This window comes from Eulemur rufifrons, chromosome 6 (assembly GCF_041146395.1).
Source record: "Eulemur rufifrons isolate Redbay chromosome 6, OSU_ERuf_1, whole genome shotgun sequence".
Classification (NCBI taxonomy): Eukaryota; Metazoa; Chordata; class Mammalia; order Primates; family Lemuridae; genus Eulemur; species Eulemur rufifrons.
In genome coordinates this window covers 37066409-37084935 of record NC_090988.1, presented here as the reverse complement: position 1 = coordinate 37084935, position 18527 = coordinate 37066409, and the positions used below count along the sequence as shown (strand labels likewise).

The following is an 18527-nucleotide window of genomic DNA, read 5'->3' as shown; positions in this document are numbered from 1 at the left end:
ATGTATCTTAATTAAATTTCATGTTAATTATAAATTAAGTTCTAGCTTCAGTCTTGCTTGCATGGAACGGGAGGGAAAAAAGCAACAAAGCCAAAGAGGAAGGGCCTCACATGATATAAAAACACTTTGTGTTGTGTCTATTACGTAGACTGTGTTCAAAAGGTGTTTGCTGAACGACTGAATGGATGAGTGAGTGAATGATCCAGCAAGAGAGGCTTTAAACAAGAGTTCCAAGGCAAGAGAAGATTCTCTATCAGCCAGCCAAGGACCAAATTTATTAGCACCTTGATTTACACTCATACCTTTTAACCATTAGATGGACAAGATTGAGACTATTTATTTGCCAAAGCAGTATCAAAGATTTTCTTTTCTAGAAAATGTGGTATTCTCAGAAGCCACCGGCCTTTTTGAAATTTCTAACACTAATCCCAGATTTGAGTACAATTACCAAGCAACACTGATTCTGCAGACACAGATATAAAAAGTAATTTTGTTTGACAATGGGATTATGACAGCAGGTCATTTATGTGTACAGTGGTTGCTTCTTCCTACTACGGGCACTAGCAGAGAGTACCAGAGGGATAGAATGTTTATGTCTCTAAGGGACATCAAGCTTGAGACATAATTATGTGCACTCACCTGTCGGACATTGTCACGCAATCACGGCATTCCTCCCTACAGGGTGGGAATGTGGTTTCTAAACTCTTCTCAAGGGCTGCTTCAGATAGCCACTTAACACTGGATTGAGGTTGATGTAAAAGATAAAAACAATTTGCCACTCTGGAAGCACAGAACGTCTTCATATCTAATTAACCATTATCAAAGTCCCTGCAGTTATTTTACTGGGGTAAGGAAGTAGAAGTTATCACAAAGCAAATTTATTTATTCAAGGACTAACCTCTTATAAACTTAGTGCTCTCGCCCTCCCCAAAAATCCCTCTGTACTGACCAGACGTGCAAATACAGTGTCAATTGATTGACAGTCTTTCCAATGATTCAGAATCCATGAAATCAGTAAAATCAGTTTGATAACTTCTAGATTCAAATGCAAAGCCACTGGCAAAGGAGGGTCTGACAGAATTAAATGAATTAAAAACTGGGGAAGAGACATTTAACACAGGAGATGATAGGACAAAAACCTCAAAAGAAAATGATTTTTCATATCAAGAGTTTTAAAGAAGCATATAGGGAAATTGGTGAAGTCAATAAAATTTTTTATAAGAATGATACTCTTTATAATCTGTAAAAATAAAATGTAAAGTGAAGGAAATCATATCATGCCATGAAACAATTTTGTCAGAAAACAACCTGATTTATTTCTTATTGATTCTTAGAATTAGTGTCCTTGCATGTGTTATTAAATATAACATTTTAATAATTTTAGTATATTTTCATTATTCATTGTTAACTTTGGTCTCCATTTTAAGTTGATTTACCACATGGCTTTTCCCCAGTACTATTTATTCTCTGTTAACAAGGATCTTCTACCGATAGTGTACATAGTTGAACACCCCCAACCCCCCACTAATTTTTTTCATTAAGATGATATGTTTTCAGTGTATCTGCATAATTATAGTGAGCTCTGACTATCTTTTTCCTTCCATTTAGCTGTTAATGGCTACATGTATGGCAACCAGCCAGGCCTAAGCATGTGCAAAAAGGATAGAGTTTCCTGGCATATGATTGGATTGGGCACCGACACCGACATGCATGGAATTTCTTTTCAAGGGAACACCATCCACCTCCGAGGGACTCACCGAGACTCCCTGACCCTGTTTCCCCACATGGCCACAACAGCGTTCATGCAGCCAGACCGTGCAGGTAAACTCGGTGGGTCCATCTGTATCTTGAGGCCTCATCCTCTTAGAGTCCTCCCCCAGAAGAAATTGGTAGACTTGGGTTACTTCAGGGAGTGTAGAAACAGATACAGTCTTGATTAGAATCAGAGATTCCTCAGTATATTAGTCCAAACACATAGTGTGAAGGACAGAGGAGAAGTATCTAAAATAGCATCCACAGAGCAGAAGTAGAAGCCCTCTAAATGACTTTGCTGCACAAACCCTAGGAGTATGCTCTTGATTCATAATCCATGAAAAATTCAGGCCCGACAAAGAGGATATGTTTTGTGCTCATTGAGCGTGAACATCATTCCAGTTGCTGCTCTGAAGCATCTACCCAGGCATGGACAGCCCCCGGGATGCTGCCGGATTACAGATGCAGCCTACCATAACTGCAGCTAGGTCTCCCTTCTCTAGGGACTATAGTGGTCTCTTGATGTGTTATTTGAGGACTTCCCTATTTTCATTCTGTTCGGCACTCTTGGTTTCCCCACAGGGCAAGCTGCACTGGGTTTGCAGTCCATGGAAATCCCCATAAAATGCCAGTACCTGGAACTTCTCTCAGAGATTCCAAGCTAATTAGATAATTTGTAATTTTATACAAGATATAGAGCAAGATATGGTAGCATGTGCTAACTGCTGCATGAAAAGTGCGGTTAGCAAGTGCTAGGGGCATTGAAACATGTTTTTCCAACTCAACTTTTTCATCGGTCTTAAGAAACCAATATGCTACCTACAATGAGTACTTGCCACTTATTAAGTGAATGCTCTACTTTGGTTCACATTGAAATTGCAGTTTCGATGTCTCTGTGTCATCAGTTAAGAACTTGAGGCTTGGGTTTCAAAACCTTTGCCCAAGGACTGCCTGAAACTAAGAGCTCCATATCTTTGCCTTATAAAACTTGTAAACTTCCAGTGTTCTACCTCTCTACATTAATATAGTTGATCAATTACGAATCACCCAAACCAAGGGATGCCTTGGACACAATAATTTAAAAAAGAAATACATTCTTCAAGGAGAAAGAGGACAGGGAATGGGGACATAGCAAAATCATTTTAATCCATAGATACAAGCAAAGCTAAAGTTGGCTGGAATAATTTTAGAGATTTGGCCACTCACTCCAGTGTCTTGATCATTACTCTTGTGCTCTCCAGGCTTCTAAAGAGCTTCAAAACATTGTTTTCTGGTTTATGTTTGGTGATGAGCATACATTTGTGACTGCTTAAAAGCTTGATCATTTCACCATACCTGTCCCTTACCTATAAGCCAAGAAGGGTGCTCCAGAGTGGGTAGAATAGACCGTAGGCTGCAACTCAAACATTTGCTCATCCAGGAAGAGTAACTTGCAATATTTAGACAACAGAGTTACATGTGTAGCAAGATAGAAGCTATCTCTGTGCATTGCAGGTGGTTAGTGAGTGGCACACTAATCACTCACCTCTAGACAAAGAGAAGATTTATTGATCCAATAATTTCATTGAGAGTTAACATCTTCAATAATTTCATTTGTTTTATATGATTTTATGGTGAGTTCAATTAGGCTATATCTACCTGATGCCAACTCATCTAGAAAATTCAGTTTAAAAAATTACATAATTTTCAGTTGACATGATTGCTGGTATTATATAGAAAAATCTAGTTGGTTTTCTTCTTTTTTCTTTTTCATTTTCATCTGGCATAATATAGACCTACCAGTGGAAATGAGAAACTCCTTTGCTCAAAGGCTCAATGAAATAATACCTTTGGCTTTAATAATAATACTACTTTACGGAATTATTACACTTTATAATTTGTGAAATCCTTTAGGGCAAAATACATGACTTCAGAGATGTGGCCTAATTTGCATTTTGTTTAGGATAATCATCTTACAGGTAATTAGATCTTTTTAAACTGGGCTGGGCTAAGACAGTCACACCTATTGGTGATTTTCCAGGAGACACTGTTTTTAAATAGATGTGTGTTATGGGGAAGACCCAGAGAAGTCATTTCTTGGTAGCAACATTTTAAGTTTTCTATTACAAGTGAATTTTAAATAGTAACTTCCCCTCCACCCCTGAAGTAAATATATTCACAGTAATTTATTCCACTTGGGGTCTGATTTTAAATTACTGTCAAATTAATATTTTAAAAATCCGCCTTATTGGTTATTTATTTTGGAATAAAATATGCAGGTCTGCTAAAAACAGGCCCATAACAACAAAAATATGGAGCACCGCACACAATGCCAAGCCGTTTCTCTTTCAGGTATTTTCAGGGTGTTTTGTGCCACCTTGTACCACCTCTTGAGAGGCATGGGTCAGATATATGAGGTCAACGGCTGTGGCAACAAGGACGCTTCTGAGCAGCCGTACGGGATGATAAGAACGTTTTACATCGCCGCTGAAGAGGTAGAATGGGATTATGCCCCTAACAAAAACTGGGAGTTCGAAAAGCTGCCCTTGGACGCAAGAGGGGAAAGGTACCACAGGCGCCGCCGCCAAGTCGCTTCCGTGGGATTGCGCACGCTCCGTAGGCGCTTAGCCAGTGCGGAAACCTAAACATGCCCTGGTTTTGTCCGTTCAGTCCCTGCAGACAGACTTTTATTCTGTGCACAGATTAGGGAAGCCGGCCAGCTCCAGCCCTGGAAGGCTCCGCGCACCTCCTGGCGGCGGCTGGTTCTGTGCGGCCGTGGGACGGATGCGCCCCTGCGTGAGCGCGGAGTGCAAGGTGTAGGGAAAGGCAGGTCCCGCCGCAACAGTGGGACTGGGACGACGACGGGGGCCAGAGGGGGCACAGATGGAGTACAGTTACAGATCGGGGGTGAGAGGATGGGCTGTTGAGCGTTGAGGACCTGGGGAAGGGGAATTGAGGCTGAGCCATGGGCAGAGCGCTGATCCAGGTGGGGACAACGGAGGAGGGGTCGGAGGCCATCGCCTGCGGAGAGATCCCCGGTTGGGATAGGAAGAACAGTCTCTCCACTAGGCCCTGTACCCAGAAAGTCCGCAAGGTCGACCCTCCCGTGAAAGTGCCGTGGCCAGTGCTGCATGCCAAAGAATCAGCAGTGCTCGAGCCAAGAGCAGGCTTGTGAGCGTTGGTCTTCTGCTGCCCAAAGCGGGCGAGTCCAGTGACCAAGCTCCCCAGGGTGCCCTGGGATACAGCTAAACAAGGCAGGAGTCAGGTGCAGACTGCAGACCGCAGACCTCCGCGCCCAAAGTTAATACCCCGGGCTTGGCAACAACCCTCTGTCTGGGTCTTACTGTCCTGATAAGCAGATGAGGAAACTTGGGTGCAAAGAGTGAAGTCGTCTGACTAGTCATAGGCAAAGCTGGAACTGAAAGTAGATCTTTTGAACGACAAATCCTTGCTCTCTCGCACACAAGTTTGCCCTTCATTGCCACCTCCCCAAAACCCTTCCCACCACACTCCCCTCCCCACACCTCGTAAGAATCCTCCAGGGCTGTGACATACACAAACAACTCTACATGCTACTGTTCCTAATCTTACCACATTTGTTTCTTACCTGTTGTCCTTTGTTGTTTTTTTTTTTTTTTGAGGGGGGGTGGGAGGAGTCCATACTCCTATAACAGGGAGTGTAACAGTGCCACCTTCTGGATAAATGAAAAAACAAACCAACCCCCCAAATGAGTCCTCACTTTTTTGCCTCAAGAACAGGAGGATTTAAAATCCATTCAATTATTCACTGACCTATTTGTTAAACCAGACACCTCTCTTCTGCAAAACTACTGCTGCCAGCTGAAGACGGATGCTGGTGCAGTGGAACATGAAATGAATTCTAATTTGGCCTTTTCTAAAATGATTATTTCATTAAAAGGCTGTCATAACCAAAGAAATAACTGTATAATAATTTTGTCATGCATACAATTTTGGCCTGTGGGTGTATAAAAATATAGCCTTCATTATTTTCTTACAACTTATTTTAACTCCTGCTTTTAAGCCTCCGTCCCTCTGGACTAGCAGGGACTCTCTCCCAAGTGACATAGAGAGATAGAAGGTGCTGGTAGGGAAGGGGGTAGAATGCCATAATCACACTCTTCCTATGTCACTCTGGTTATTGCCCATAAATAGATAAAAGCAAAGTGAGATAAGGACATGCTCACGGTTCACCAGATGCAGTAGATAAAAACTCAATATAGAATTGAAATGACAAGTGCTCCCAGGGCACATCTGTGGCATCTCTGTAAGTGGGAGCCCAGGGACAAATGTCCCTTCTGCACCCACCCCAATTTCTATGCTTCTGCCCTTGGCCCCAAGGCCATGGCGGGGCACGTCCGGTTTTTGAACCACCTCTTGGTACAGGTTATCCCTGAGACATTTGTTGTCCTGATTAGCACAGACCCTCTGCCCCACCTTGGGACCTGGAAGTCTTTCTTTTGGGGCTTCCTAAGAACATGCTAGAAGGCCTCAGGGCCATAGAAAAGCAACAAATAGGACTATTAGTACAATGCCAGGGGGAGTTTGTGCAGTAGGTGGGAATTTGAAAATAGAAATTAAGTTGGGATAGAAAAATAAGGTTGTATTCAGGGTGCTCCTGAGCCTGTGGACTGATACATGTGTAATTTAACCATCCACAATTACCACTATCTATTGAGCACCCACTATGCACCAGGTATTTTGCTAAGGTATTTGCAAACCTTATCTGTCATAATCTTCATGACGTACTTGACCCATTCTATCAGCTTTTTCTCAACACCTCATGCGCCATCCTCACAAGATGACGATAAAGCAAGTGCTTACCTAGTGCTTAATATGTGCCTGACATAGGGCTTTGCAGATATTAATTCATATACTCCTCACACCAATCCCATGAGGCAGGTGCATTTTGCAGAGAAGGAAAGCTGGAACACAGCAGAGCATGGCTCCAGGGGCCGTTCTGGTCACCACCACACATGTTTCTAGGGATCCTGGAAAGCAAAAATAAAAGTTCTCTTCCCCTGGGAAGCATACAGTCGAGGGTGGATAGTATATGTGTGTTTATTAAATACCTGCTATGTGCTAGGCATTGTGCAAAGTGCCAGTGAAACAGTATAGAGAAGGGTAGACAAGGTCCTTTCCCACACAGAATTCCTGGTGCACAGGAAAACTTTAGAGCGAGCAAGTGGAGTGAGGCAGTCACTACGAGAGAGGAATGGCAGAGTGCGGCCACAGCTTATGGCAAAGCACACAGCCATGAGCTTTCCTTGGGGAAAGGTGGGCAATAGGTTGGTGGTCAGGGAAAGCTTCCGGGAGGAAGTAGCCTTTGAGCTGAGACGTACCGACTAGGCCAGTTGAAGAGGTAGGAATCATGTTCTTGGCAGAGGGAACACCTGTATAAAGGCTTGGAGGTGAGGGAGAGCAGTGGAGGGAGATGGAAGGAGGTGAGTCTCACTGTGTTTTGGAGATAAAATTGATAGATTGTTTTAATCTATCTTTTGTGATGATCCACTTGGTGAAAGATTAAATGTGCTATACATGTACAGTCCATCCTCTGCTTTTGCAAGTTTGCCTACTTGCTAAAATTTATTTGTAACCCCCAAATCAATTTTTGTTTGTGATCATTCACAGATATGCATAGGGTGGCAAAAAATGTAAGTTGTCTGATGTACGTGTTTCCAGCTGAGGTCAAACAAGGAGTCTCTCTGCCTTCTCATTTTTGCTCTCATACTGTAAACAAGTGTCCTTGTTTGGGTCTATTTGTGCCACGGTTTTTGCATTTGTGTGCTTTGTGTTAGTGCTTTCCCTGTTTAAAATGACCCCCCATGTGTAGCAAGAAGGCTGTGATGAACCTTACTGAGAAAATATGTGTTAGAGAGGCTTCGTTCAGGCATGAGTTACAGTGCTGTTGGCTGCAGAGTTCAATGTTAAGAACTCGGCAATATATATTAAATAAGGGGTCTTTCAACAGGAACACACATAAAACAAGGTTATGTATTGATCTGTTCATGAAAATACTGTGACCAGAGATTTGTGGGAAACTAACCCTATATTTCCCCTAGGAACAATGGTTCAGTATTCCTTAACTCGGTATGCACAGTGACTTTCTAGAACATGACTACCATGAATTACAAGAATGAACCGTATTACCTATACTTGTATATGGATATATGCACAAGACACAACCTCAAAGATTGCAGGCCCTCCTCTTGAGATCTTTCAAAGTGGAAAAGCTTAGCAGTGTACAAAATGATACATAGGAAATATGGAAGGACTCAGGGTGGTAGAGGGTGGATGTGTGTGTGCTTGTGCGCGGGTGCACGTGGGTGAGGTTAGTTGTCCCTAAGAAGAGAAGTGCAACCTCACAGGGTCCTTAGGAGTCTCAAAGGTTGGTCCCACTCAGCACCCAGCAGGAGTTCCCAAGGGTGGGCTATGGGCCCGTGCTGGGCGGCCAATAGCAGAACCCGAGGAGCTTTAAAGTGCAGATTCTTGGTTCCACTCTTAGAGTCTGGTGAAAAAGGCCAACTCTCCAGGAAACCCCTGATCACAGCCAGATGTGGGAGCGCTTTTCTGGAGTCCCCTTGCATCACTCAGGAGCACTCAAGTTTTTTTGTCTTCTGATAACTTTAATTTCTGATGCTTCTGACTTACAGACATGGAGATATATTTATGAACCACACTGAAAATTGGATTGGCTCTCAGTACAAGAAGGTGGTTTACAGGGAATACACCGATGGAGAATTTGTGGAGATCAAAGCCCGGCCGCCGAGAGAGGAGCACTTGGAACTCCTGGGTATGGCTCAGCTATCAGCCATGCACTGTCACCCCCTAGCATGTGCATGCACACACACACACACACACACACACACACACAGACACATAGGCACACACATGTCCTCTTAGATTTGTGCCTGAGAAGGGATGGAAGGAACAGAGTAGCCTGACTGCATTTGTCCAAGTGCAGTATCATCCTGCTCTGCCCTTAGCAGGGAGCATGCTGTGTGCTCGGTTCGTACCAAGAATAGTCCTGATAAGGCTACCAGATAACACACTAACAGGAGTCCATATCATCAGGGCAGCCTAAACAGTGTCCGATATTCTAAAGCTTCTTTCCCATCCCTCTTCTGGGCCAGGAAATTCTAATTTGAAACAATTTGATGTCTGAGAAACCACAGGCAGAGTGCTTGCGTAACTTCTTCAAGGTCCTGCATTATTCAGGCACAGTGCCATGAAAATAATTATGGCAGAAGAGGAGCCTCCGTGTGAGATGGGGCTGAGGGTGGAAGGTCTGGTTTAAGTTTGAGAGGTCCTGACTCATGGCCTTCTCAGAACCCAAGCTGCGGACCTGGTGATCAGATAAGTACTTCCTGCTTTCCTTCCCCACTTTTGTTCACCTGGGAGTCACCAGACATGACCCCATCTTGAAAGACTTAAGGCAGAGGGCTAAACCCTGTTCTGCTTTTGAACATACAAGGTGACTTATATAAACAGTATGGCCTTACACAGTGCTTTCCAATATTAGAATAAGACCCCACAACTCCTAGCTTCATAAATTATTGAATGCTTCATCCACCCTTCCCACACCTCCATGGTCTATTAATATTCGAATGTGAGCTTGTTTGTCATGCCAAACCAGTAAGTCAACCATGATGGACACACTCCTTCACTCCAGCTGTGTATGTTGACAGAGCTCATCTCCATTGGCACAGGCCTTGTTGCTGCCAACAAGGTGCTGGTCCTGCTGAGGGGGTTGAGTTGTGCCCCAAAGAGCCCTGGTTTGCTTCTACTCAGTAAAGTGACACAAATGAGTGACTTCATCAGAGCCAAGCCCAGGAGCACTTCAGCCAGAGGGGTGCAGCTTAGAGGCCTGGACTCCTCAAATTACTCAAAGGGCACATGGCAGGCACACCTCCATTCATTACTGTTCCCCGATAGTGACCTGTGACATTGTAAAAAGGTAGGCATTTGCTCTTATCTACCGACACAGTAAGGCGTGTGCAATTTAAGTGGTAGTGAATATACAAATTGTAATGGTAATATATGCGTATGCCTGCACCTACCTGTAACTATACCCAAATTTACTGCTTAAGAACATGCATAGGATTTTCATTTCTGGCTTTGTCATAAAAAAAAAGAGTACTTTTCAGAACTTCCTAATTCATACTAAATATTTTCTTCTGAAGATATTAATAGTCCCACAAATTTTAGATTTATTTATGGCCTTAGCAGTCTCTCTCAGAAAAGCAAATTAAAACCAAGACTTGAATCAGTGAAGAATGCATGGGTGTGGCCAGCCCACCACCACCTGTGAGAGTATCTCCCTGTGAACGTAGAATGCACCAGATACCCAAGAAAGAACCACAGGGATCAGGGCTGAGGTGCTTCTGAAACGGGAGTCTGCTCACCGTGACGTGATGCCCCATGAAGCCCACAGTGAGCACGACGCTCTGACAGTGTGGGGCATGCACGCTCTCAGCACTGCCAGGGGAGTGGCGCATGGCATGGGGGGAACAGCTACAGTCGCGCTGCCACAGGCTCTCGGGGGGTGGGGGGGGTGGGGGGGCTTGTCTCCACTGGCACACGGCCCAGTTGCTGCCAACAGAAATGTGCACATGTGAACACAACTCCTCAGGTATACAAATACTGAGAAACAGCATTGGACATGTGGTAGAGAAATCACTGTATTGATTATAAATCAATACATAAATGTATGTTTTCATTGCACTCTAATCTTTCAAATCCCTTTTATACACATTATTTCATTAGGATCTTCATTACTTTTATTATATTCATTTATTAGGTAATGAGCAATTTCAGACTTACCAAAGCTGACATATAGGGGGATTACAACTGAAAGTCACCATGGTTTGTGGATATGGCTTCTCCCAGAGATTATGTCCAGTGGTAGTAAAAAGTTAAGCATTTATTGAGCACTTACTGTGTTTCAGTGTACCGACATAAGCATTTTATATGCATTATGGTATTTAATCCTTACTATAACCCTATGTGAAAGGTGTTATTAAGCACTTTTTAAAGATAAGGAAATTGAGACTGAGACGGATGACAAGACATACCCAAGGTCCCTCTAATAAGTTAAGGAGGTAGAATTCAAGCCCAGATTGTTCCCATTCCCAAAGACTACATGATATTTAATACCATACAATATTGCCCTCTAAAGAAAGTACACTAATGAAGAAGCTGACCTTTATTTTATGTTTCAAAATACTACCAACGTGTAAGTTATGTCAGTGTTGAAAAGAGCAACGATAATGCACACAGGCCTGTGTTTTGCCTTTAGGCCCAATGATTCATGCTGAGGTGGGTGACTCAGTGCTGATTATATTTAAGAACAAAGCCAGGCGGCCCTACTCCATCTCAGCCCAGGGTGTGGAGGAGATGGATACTGGAAAGCAATTCCAAGTGCCCGTGACAAAGCCAGGTAAGTTACTCCAGAGGTCTGCTCCATCCCGATGAGGACATCAGATTCAACTCTTTTCTGATCTGAGAGGTCTTGAAGAGCTCCTCTTAATATCACTGTGTTTCAGCCATATTGTTGTTAGGATGGAGTGGCAATTTCTAAACTCTTTACATACTGGACCAGAAATGGAAGTCTCTAGATTGGTTTAAAAAGATATATTGAAGGAAGAAAGATCTCACAATTAGAAGGGCTTCCAAGAAGACAGTTGAATTGTGGCTGTACTAAATGTCAAGATCTGCAGTGACCCACAGTTATGAACTTGATAGCAACCACAGATATAATTACAGCACAGTTATAGTCCATTTTACCTCTTATGTAAAATAACATTATAACATTTAATACTATAGTAATTACAATAATGGTCATATAAACTTTAAAACATTTAAAGATGCATAAAGAGAAGAAAGAAAAACAATCTAATGCATTGCTAGAAAAAGTTAGCAAGGTACCTGTCCAAAGGTGAGGTCAGAGGAAAGAAAACCTTCCTTGGCCACTATTTCAACTCTCCCACTACCCCATGTCAGAAGCCTGTGCTGCTTCAGGAAACCTCTCATGAATATCCTACATAGCCATCTATAGGAAAATATTTAAATAAGTTTTGGAACATCCTTGCAGTGGAATATTATGCAGTCATTAAATGATATTTTAAAAGATTTTAATGACATAGGAAAGACTTATAGTATCATGTTAAGCCAAATACAAATATTAAAAAAAAGGCTAGAAAGGAAATAATCCAAAATATTAATACAGGTTATAGCTTGGCAGTGGTATTTTAAATAGTGGTGACATTCTTTTCCACTTCATACTTTTTGTACTTTCTATATTTTCTACAATGGAGGTGTCTTGCTTTTATGAGGAAAGAAATCGTTTTCAGTGGGTCAAAACAGCCATTAAATAAAGTTCTTCATTTTTGACGGCTGAAAACAATTCCAGAAGGAAGAGGAAAGGTGCCACTCAGGCATGGTGGGGGGGGCTCTGGCAGGGCTGTGGGCAGGCAGGGGTGAGCCCCTACAGGCTGCCGTGCCCTGAAGGCGAGGACTCAAGGCACACAGCCCCTCTGCACCGACTGGCCTCCCGAGAGCTCTTGAGGTGAGGGTCGTGGGAGTGAGGAGAATGGACGCGAATGTGGCAAAGAAGCATTTTTCTTACTAGAACTCAGAGGAAGAGATTCTTCACAAGGGCTCCTGACAAGGCTGAAAGGTTTGGGAGAGCTCAGAGATTGGGGGTGGGCAGGGAGAAGAAAGAAAGAAATTAACTTTATGCAGGAAGCCCAAGCAAGGTGCAGGAGAAAGGTGATCCAGGCATGCGTGAGAAAAGGAGCACAAACAAACATCTTAGGAAAACTTCTTCCGTAAATTTCTTCTTCTTTTTAATGAAATCACTCAACCAGCATTTACTGAGCAGGTTCCCATTCATTGCTGTGCTTGCTGCTGGGGTGAGCAATGGATCCTTCCAACTTTAATAACACCACTCCTGTGGCCATTTGCATTTAGGAAGCTAAATAGTCGCTGTTTATCTTGTGATTAACAAGGCACAGGGGCTTTAAGGAAACATAATGGAAATTAGATCTGAAGTTGCATAGCTACCTACTGATGTATTAGCAAAAAGGGAGCAAAGTTACATGCAAGCACTACTTTTGTTTTGCTTTGTGGCTCACGTAGTCAGCCATAGGTTTGTTCTGATGGGGTGGGGATGAGACACATATTTGTCTATATGTTTGAACTATTGTTCAAAAGGAGGTATTAATGATTAAAGTGTGAGTTTTATTTGGGACTTTTACAATGTGATTATCTTGCTATTTCATACAGATAATTGATGCTTCCTCTGTGCAGGGCTCTTGGTCAGCCACAGGGGATGCATAGATATGGTGCCTACCCACAGGAGCTCATGTTTGCTATTACAGTGGTCCCTTTATCTGTGGTTTTGCTTTCTGCGGTTTCGGCTACTTGCTATCAACCTTGGTTCAAAAACATTAAGATATTCTGAGAGAGAGAGAGAGAGAAAGGGAGAGAGAGAGAGAGAGAAATTTCACATAACTTTTATTACAGTATATTATTATAATTTTGCTATTTTATTAGTTTTTGTTAATCTCTTACTGTGCCTAATTTATAAATTAAACTTTATTGTAGGTGTGTATATATAGAAAAAATATAGTATATATAGGTTTCAGTACTACCTGTGGTTCCAAGCATCCACTGGGGGTCTCAGAATATATCCCCCAAGGATAAGGAGGAACAACTGTAGTGTACATAAAAATTAACGCTGATTGACTGCCTTCAACGTGAGGCACTACCCCACATATTTAATTTTGTTTAATCCTCACAACAATTTGAAAACTCTGATAACTAGCACTTTACAGGTAAGGAAACTAAAAGTCAATGTTGGATAAATAGGGAGTGATAGGGTTGAGATTTGGAACTAGGTCCCTCTGATTCTCTCTGGTTCTCACTGGATCTCACTTGCCCACCTGAGCAGCTTTCAAAGATACTGGTACCCGAGTCCCAGACCCGTATACTCTGATTTCATTGGTCTGGGGTGAGGCCTGAGCAGCGAGAGCTTACACAGCTCCCTGGAGATTCCCTAAGAGGACAAGGCTGAGACCCTCAATGACTAAGATGTGCTCAAGGACAGCCCCTGGAAGGGAGGTATGAAATTTGAGGACAGTGAGGTAAAAACTAAGTCTCCATTTCCTCAATACTCACCAGTCAACAATAGAAACAGATAAACTAGAGGGAAGGCTGGAGTATGAAATGACAAATCTGCCATTTCATTTCGAAATTGTGGAACTCAAGATGTGAGTTTAATACGAACATTTCTAATGAATGGGTCATTCTTTCCAGGAATAAACAATGACAAAAATATATAAAGACTTGCTTATATTTCTTCAGGTAAATCATCTGGAGCAGAGATAACTCTAACAAATTCTTTCCATTTCTTTTCATTTATTACAGGAGAAATAAAAACTTACAGATGGAATATCCCTAAAAGATCTGGTCCAGGGCCCTCTGATCCCAACTGCATTCCGTGGGTTTACTATTCCACAGTAAACTTTGTGAAGGTAAGGTGGAAAGAGCAATCAAAAGGCTCAAAGGAATGTGGCTGTCGGTTGACTATTCAGGTCAGCACAGCTCAGGGTGGCATATATGAAGGGGTGTAACGATTTAGAGCAGGGGTCTCATGCAATGCTCCACTGGCCAAATCCAGCTACGCTCGTTCATTCACAGTGTCTATGGTTGAACTGAGTAGCTGCGACAGAGACAGTATGGCCCACAAAGTCAAAAATATTTATCATCTGGTGCTTTATTAAAAAAAAAAAAAACATTCTGCTGACCCTTGATTTAAAGTATAGGGGATAAAAACAAACAAAATCCCAAAGTTTTAATTACCAAATTTAGAATTTTTAAGGTAGATTAAAGCAAAAGGGGATATGTAATGTAAATAGATAACAATAAAATAAAAGTACCTTAGAATGTAATTTATTCATGGTTTTGGATGTGTGCAATATGTTTATTTTGAAGGCATTACTAGGGCTACTAGGTATCAGGAAAAAAAAGCATATCCCAGAGATAGTAACTGAAACTATGAAACTATTTGACTAATAAATAGTCTAACCTAGAAATAAAAGGCAAAAATTCAATACTGAATTTGAGTCAAGTATGGATATGAAAAACAACTATAGTCATTAATTATATGTCATAAACCAAAGTCCAAACTGAAGTCATATCTGATATAAAATGCAAGCATTGCTCGTTACAGAAAAATGTGAGGGATTATCTTACCCTTCCTCTTAGATATTAGAAGGCTTATATTCATGTCCTTGGGTTGTAGTGGGCAGTATTAGAGTATAGGGGATAGACAAACAAGGTCCTTGAAAAAAATAAACTTACATATTAGAATTATGGGAAACCCATATTTATTTATTTTTTATGCATCCCAATAAATATTTTTTGAGCACTTGTGATGTGCAAATGACCCTACAACTGCTGTGAGGGTTGCGAATATTCTTGTCTTGAAGAAACATAACTTCGTAGGGAAAATAAGACATGTCTGCACTCATAGCTATAATACAACTCCGAATCTGGTAAATTCTACAAGAGTGGTGGGCTAACCGAGGCACTATAGGAAGCTTTGGAAAGTCTAGGAAGAAAGAGCATTATGAGTAACACTGAAAATAGGGAAGTGGAGGGTGTGTTTGAGACATGCTGAAAGTCCCATTTGGCTGTCATATAGGGTCCCAAAGGAAAGCAGGGGGGAACCTAAGCCAGAAAAATTTATTGGGGGAGCACATGGAAGGGCTCACAGACTCGTCAAGGGTTTGTGTTTATTCTATAGGCCATGGAAAATCCCTTAAGGCTTCTAGATATGGAGGTGGAGATTAATCTGGTGGTGATCAGAGAGCAGGCTGGAGGTGGGGTGAGCAGAGCCCAGAGAGGAGCCAATTTCTATTCTAGGGTGAAGTAGTATAATAAGATCCTACGCTAGAATGGTGGCAGGTGGAATGGAGTATCACTAAATTATGTAATGGCTTTTCTAATTCAGATTATTTTTCTTTTAGGACATGTATAGTGGTTTGATGGGTCCTCTGATTGTATGTCGAGAAGGAATATTGAATGAAAAGGGAAGAAGAAGTGATATTGATTACGAATTTGCTCTCTTGTTTTTGGTATTTAATGAGAATGAATCCTGGTATCTGGATGACAATATTAAGAAGTATCTCAATAAAGATCCACGAGATTTTAAGCCCTCTGATGATTTTGAGGAAAGCAACAGAATGCATGGTAAATCAGGGTTTAAAAAGAAGATCATTGTTGAGATAAGCTCGTAGAAATTCCTGTAACTGTAGGAGGCCCCCAGCAACCTTTTCTGAGCCTTGCCTACTTCCCAGGATACCTGGAGTGAAGCTTTCCTTCAGAGTGAACCTGCCTAGCCATTTGTGGTCTGGCTGCAAAGTCATTGAGGCTTTGAACCAACTTTTAGGGGCATATACCTCTCAGTGCTTGGATCTCTAAACTGTGATGTAATTCCTTAAACATAAATTGTCACTTATTGCTTTATTGATGTAAGAATACACCATAACTTGTTTTTTGTTTTTTTTTTTTTTTTTTTGAGATGGAGTCTTACTCTGTCACCTGGGCTAGAGTGTAGAGTGCTGTGGTGTCAGCATAGCTCACTGCAACCTCAAATTCTTGGGCTCAAGTAATCCTCGTGCCTCAGCCTCCTGAGTAGCTGGGCTACTGGCATGCACCACCATGCCCGGCTGATTTTTCTATTTTTAGTAGAGACTGGGTCTCACTCTTGCTCAAGCTGGTCTCAGACTCCTGACCTCAAATGATCCTCCCACCTCGGCCTCCCAGAGTGCTAGGATTACAGGCATGAACCACCACACCTGGCCACACCATAACTTCCGTTTGATCACATTTAAGGGTCTGGTTTAACTTGTCTCTGGGCCATGAAACACCATCACCAAATTTCTGTTTTAATGTGTCTATGTAATTTAAGGTAGGTTGGTTTGTTTGGGCAGGAGTAATATATTCAGATGGACACATCCACGCTCTCTCACCAAGGCCTACTTTTGACCAAAAGTGCATGAAAGGATTGGCCTTGCCCAAGGTCACAAAGCTAGCTGTTAACATAGATTAGAATACAGTAGCCTGATCCCCAATTCAGTTACTGTTTCCCCTACCAACTTTGCTTTCCTCTACCAAAGTCTTTTAGTATGATCTCTGTTTTTAATGAATGCAGCTTATTTGGTTTTGCCGTGATGCACAGCATAAAAAGTCAGCCGGAAGCAGAGGAGCAAGAGTCATCCTCATGTGAACTCAGTTTGCATTGGTCATTGCTGGGTCGTGGGCTCAGCCCTGGTGAAGCTCTAGCTCTTCTTTTTTTGGAGATTCAGCCATACCTAGTTGACTAGGCTGAACTAGTTCAGAATTAAACTAGTTCTCAGAAAGTAAAATATTAAGAAAATATCTTCGGGATGGGGGTGGGGGGAGGGGATGGGGTATAACTACATGATGAGTGCGATGTGCACTGTCTGGGGAATGGTCACACTTGAAGCTCTGACTCGGGGGGATGGGTGGGACAAGGGCAATATATATAACCTGAACTTTTGTACCCCCATAATAAGCTGAAATAAAAAAAAAAAAGAAAGAAAAAAAAAATATCTTCTAAGTCATCAATTTTGATTTGTATAAACTTGGTGGTTTGTGTCTTAGTCCACTCATCTATGGAATGCTATAAATCTGACTACTTCACCAGTGGGCCTGTAACCAATTTTGTAATGAGAATACGCTGCACAAACAAACACTGCTACCAAGATGTGGCTTTAAAAAATAATAAACTGCTGTTTCTGTTTTCTGGCTTTCTCTGTATAAGGATTTCTGGGTCATCTGAGTTTTGGGTCTAGATTGGTGGGGACGTTGGTAACTGTGAGTGAGATTGTTAAATGTTTACCAGGTAGATGAAAATATCAGTGACCCTGAGATCTTCTTGAACCATTTCTAAAACCGGATTAAGTGTCTTTTCACTAACCAAAGGCTATTTTCTTTTCACCTTCTTAGCTATTAATGGGAAGATTTTTGGGAATCTCCATGGCCTCATAATGAATGAAGACACAATGACAAATTGGTATTTGCTAGGCCTAGGAAGCGAAGTGGACATCCATACCATCCATTACCATGCTGAGAGCTTTCTTTTTAAAGTGAGTGTACGGACAGTGCTTTGGGGAAGAATTTTTGACATAACAGATTCAAAGTATTTCCACTGGAAAATGGAATAACTTGGCAATAATGCTTGTGAGGGGTGGTGTTTCATATTAGAGAATGGAATAGGATAATGTGATTATACCCTTCCCCGGGTAGCCATTTCTTAATATGTATGTGTATATTATTGTGCTTATAGAAAATTCTCCAAGCCTCAGATGAGTTTTTTCAACAGTCATAAGGCCAGAATTCTGACCCCCTTGGATTATGTTGTTAATATTGTAGGTAGAAGTACCCATGGTGTTTGTCCCTTTTCCTAATCCTTCCATTTTATTTTTCTTTCCCTTTCCTTTCTCTCTGCCCCTCTTTCTTTCTTTCTTTTTTTTTTTTTCCCCTGTGTGATTAGCCAACAGAATAGCCCTACCCAGTAAAGGAGATATTTTGAGCTCTGGCTTGAGCCTGCAAAGTTTATTTTTTTTGGTTTTTTTTTTTTTTTTGGAGACAGAGTCTCACTCTCTTGCCCAGGCTAGAGTGCCATGGCATCAGCCTAGCTCACAGCAACCTCAAACTCCTGGGCTCAAGCAATCCTCCTGCCTCAG

General features: G+C 41.9%; 1 protein-coding gene across 1 annotated transcript in view; it reads left to right on the top strand.

The window, feature by feature from the left end:
- The window catches only part of HEPHL1 (hephaestin like 1), a 63586-nt gene that overhangs the window by 39374 nt on the left and 5685 nt on the right, over positions 1 to 18527 (top strand). The window contains exons 11-17 of the mRNA XM_069469061.1: positions 1609 to 1821; positions 4084 to 4297; positions 8403 to 8542; positions 11048 to 11188; positions 14179 to 14285; positions 15783 to 16005; positions 17788 to 17927. Of these exons, the coding sequence (XP_069325162.1) occupies positions 1609 to 1821; positions 4084 to 4297; positions 8403 to 8542; positions 11048 to 11188; positions 14179 to 14285; positions 15783 to 16005; positions 17788 to 17927 (1178 nt within the window). The remainder of the gene's footprint in view (positions 1 to 1608; positions 1822 to 4083; positions 4298 to 8402; positions 8543 to 11047; positions 11189 to 14178; positions 14286 to 15782; positions 16006 to 17787; positions 17928 to 18527) is intronic.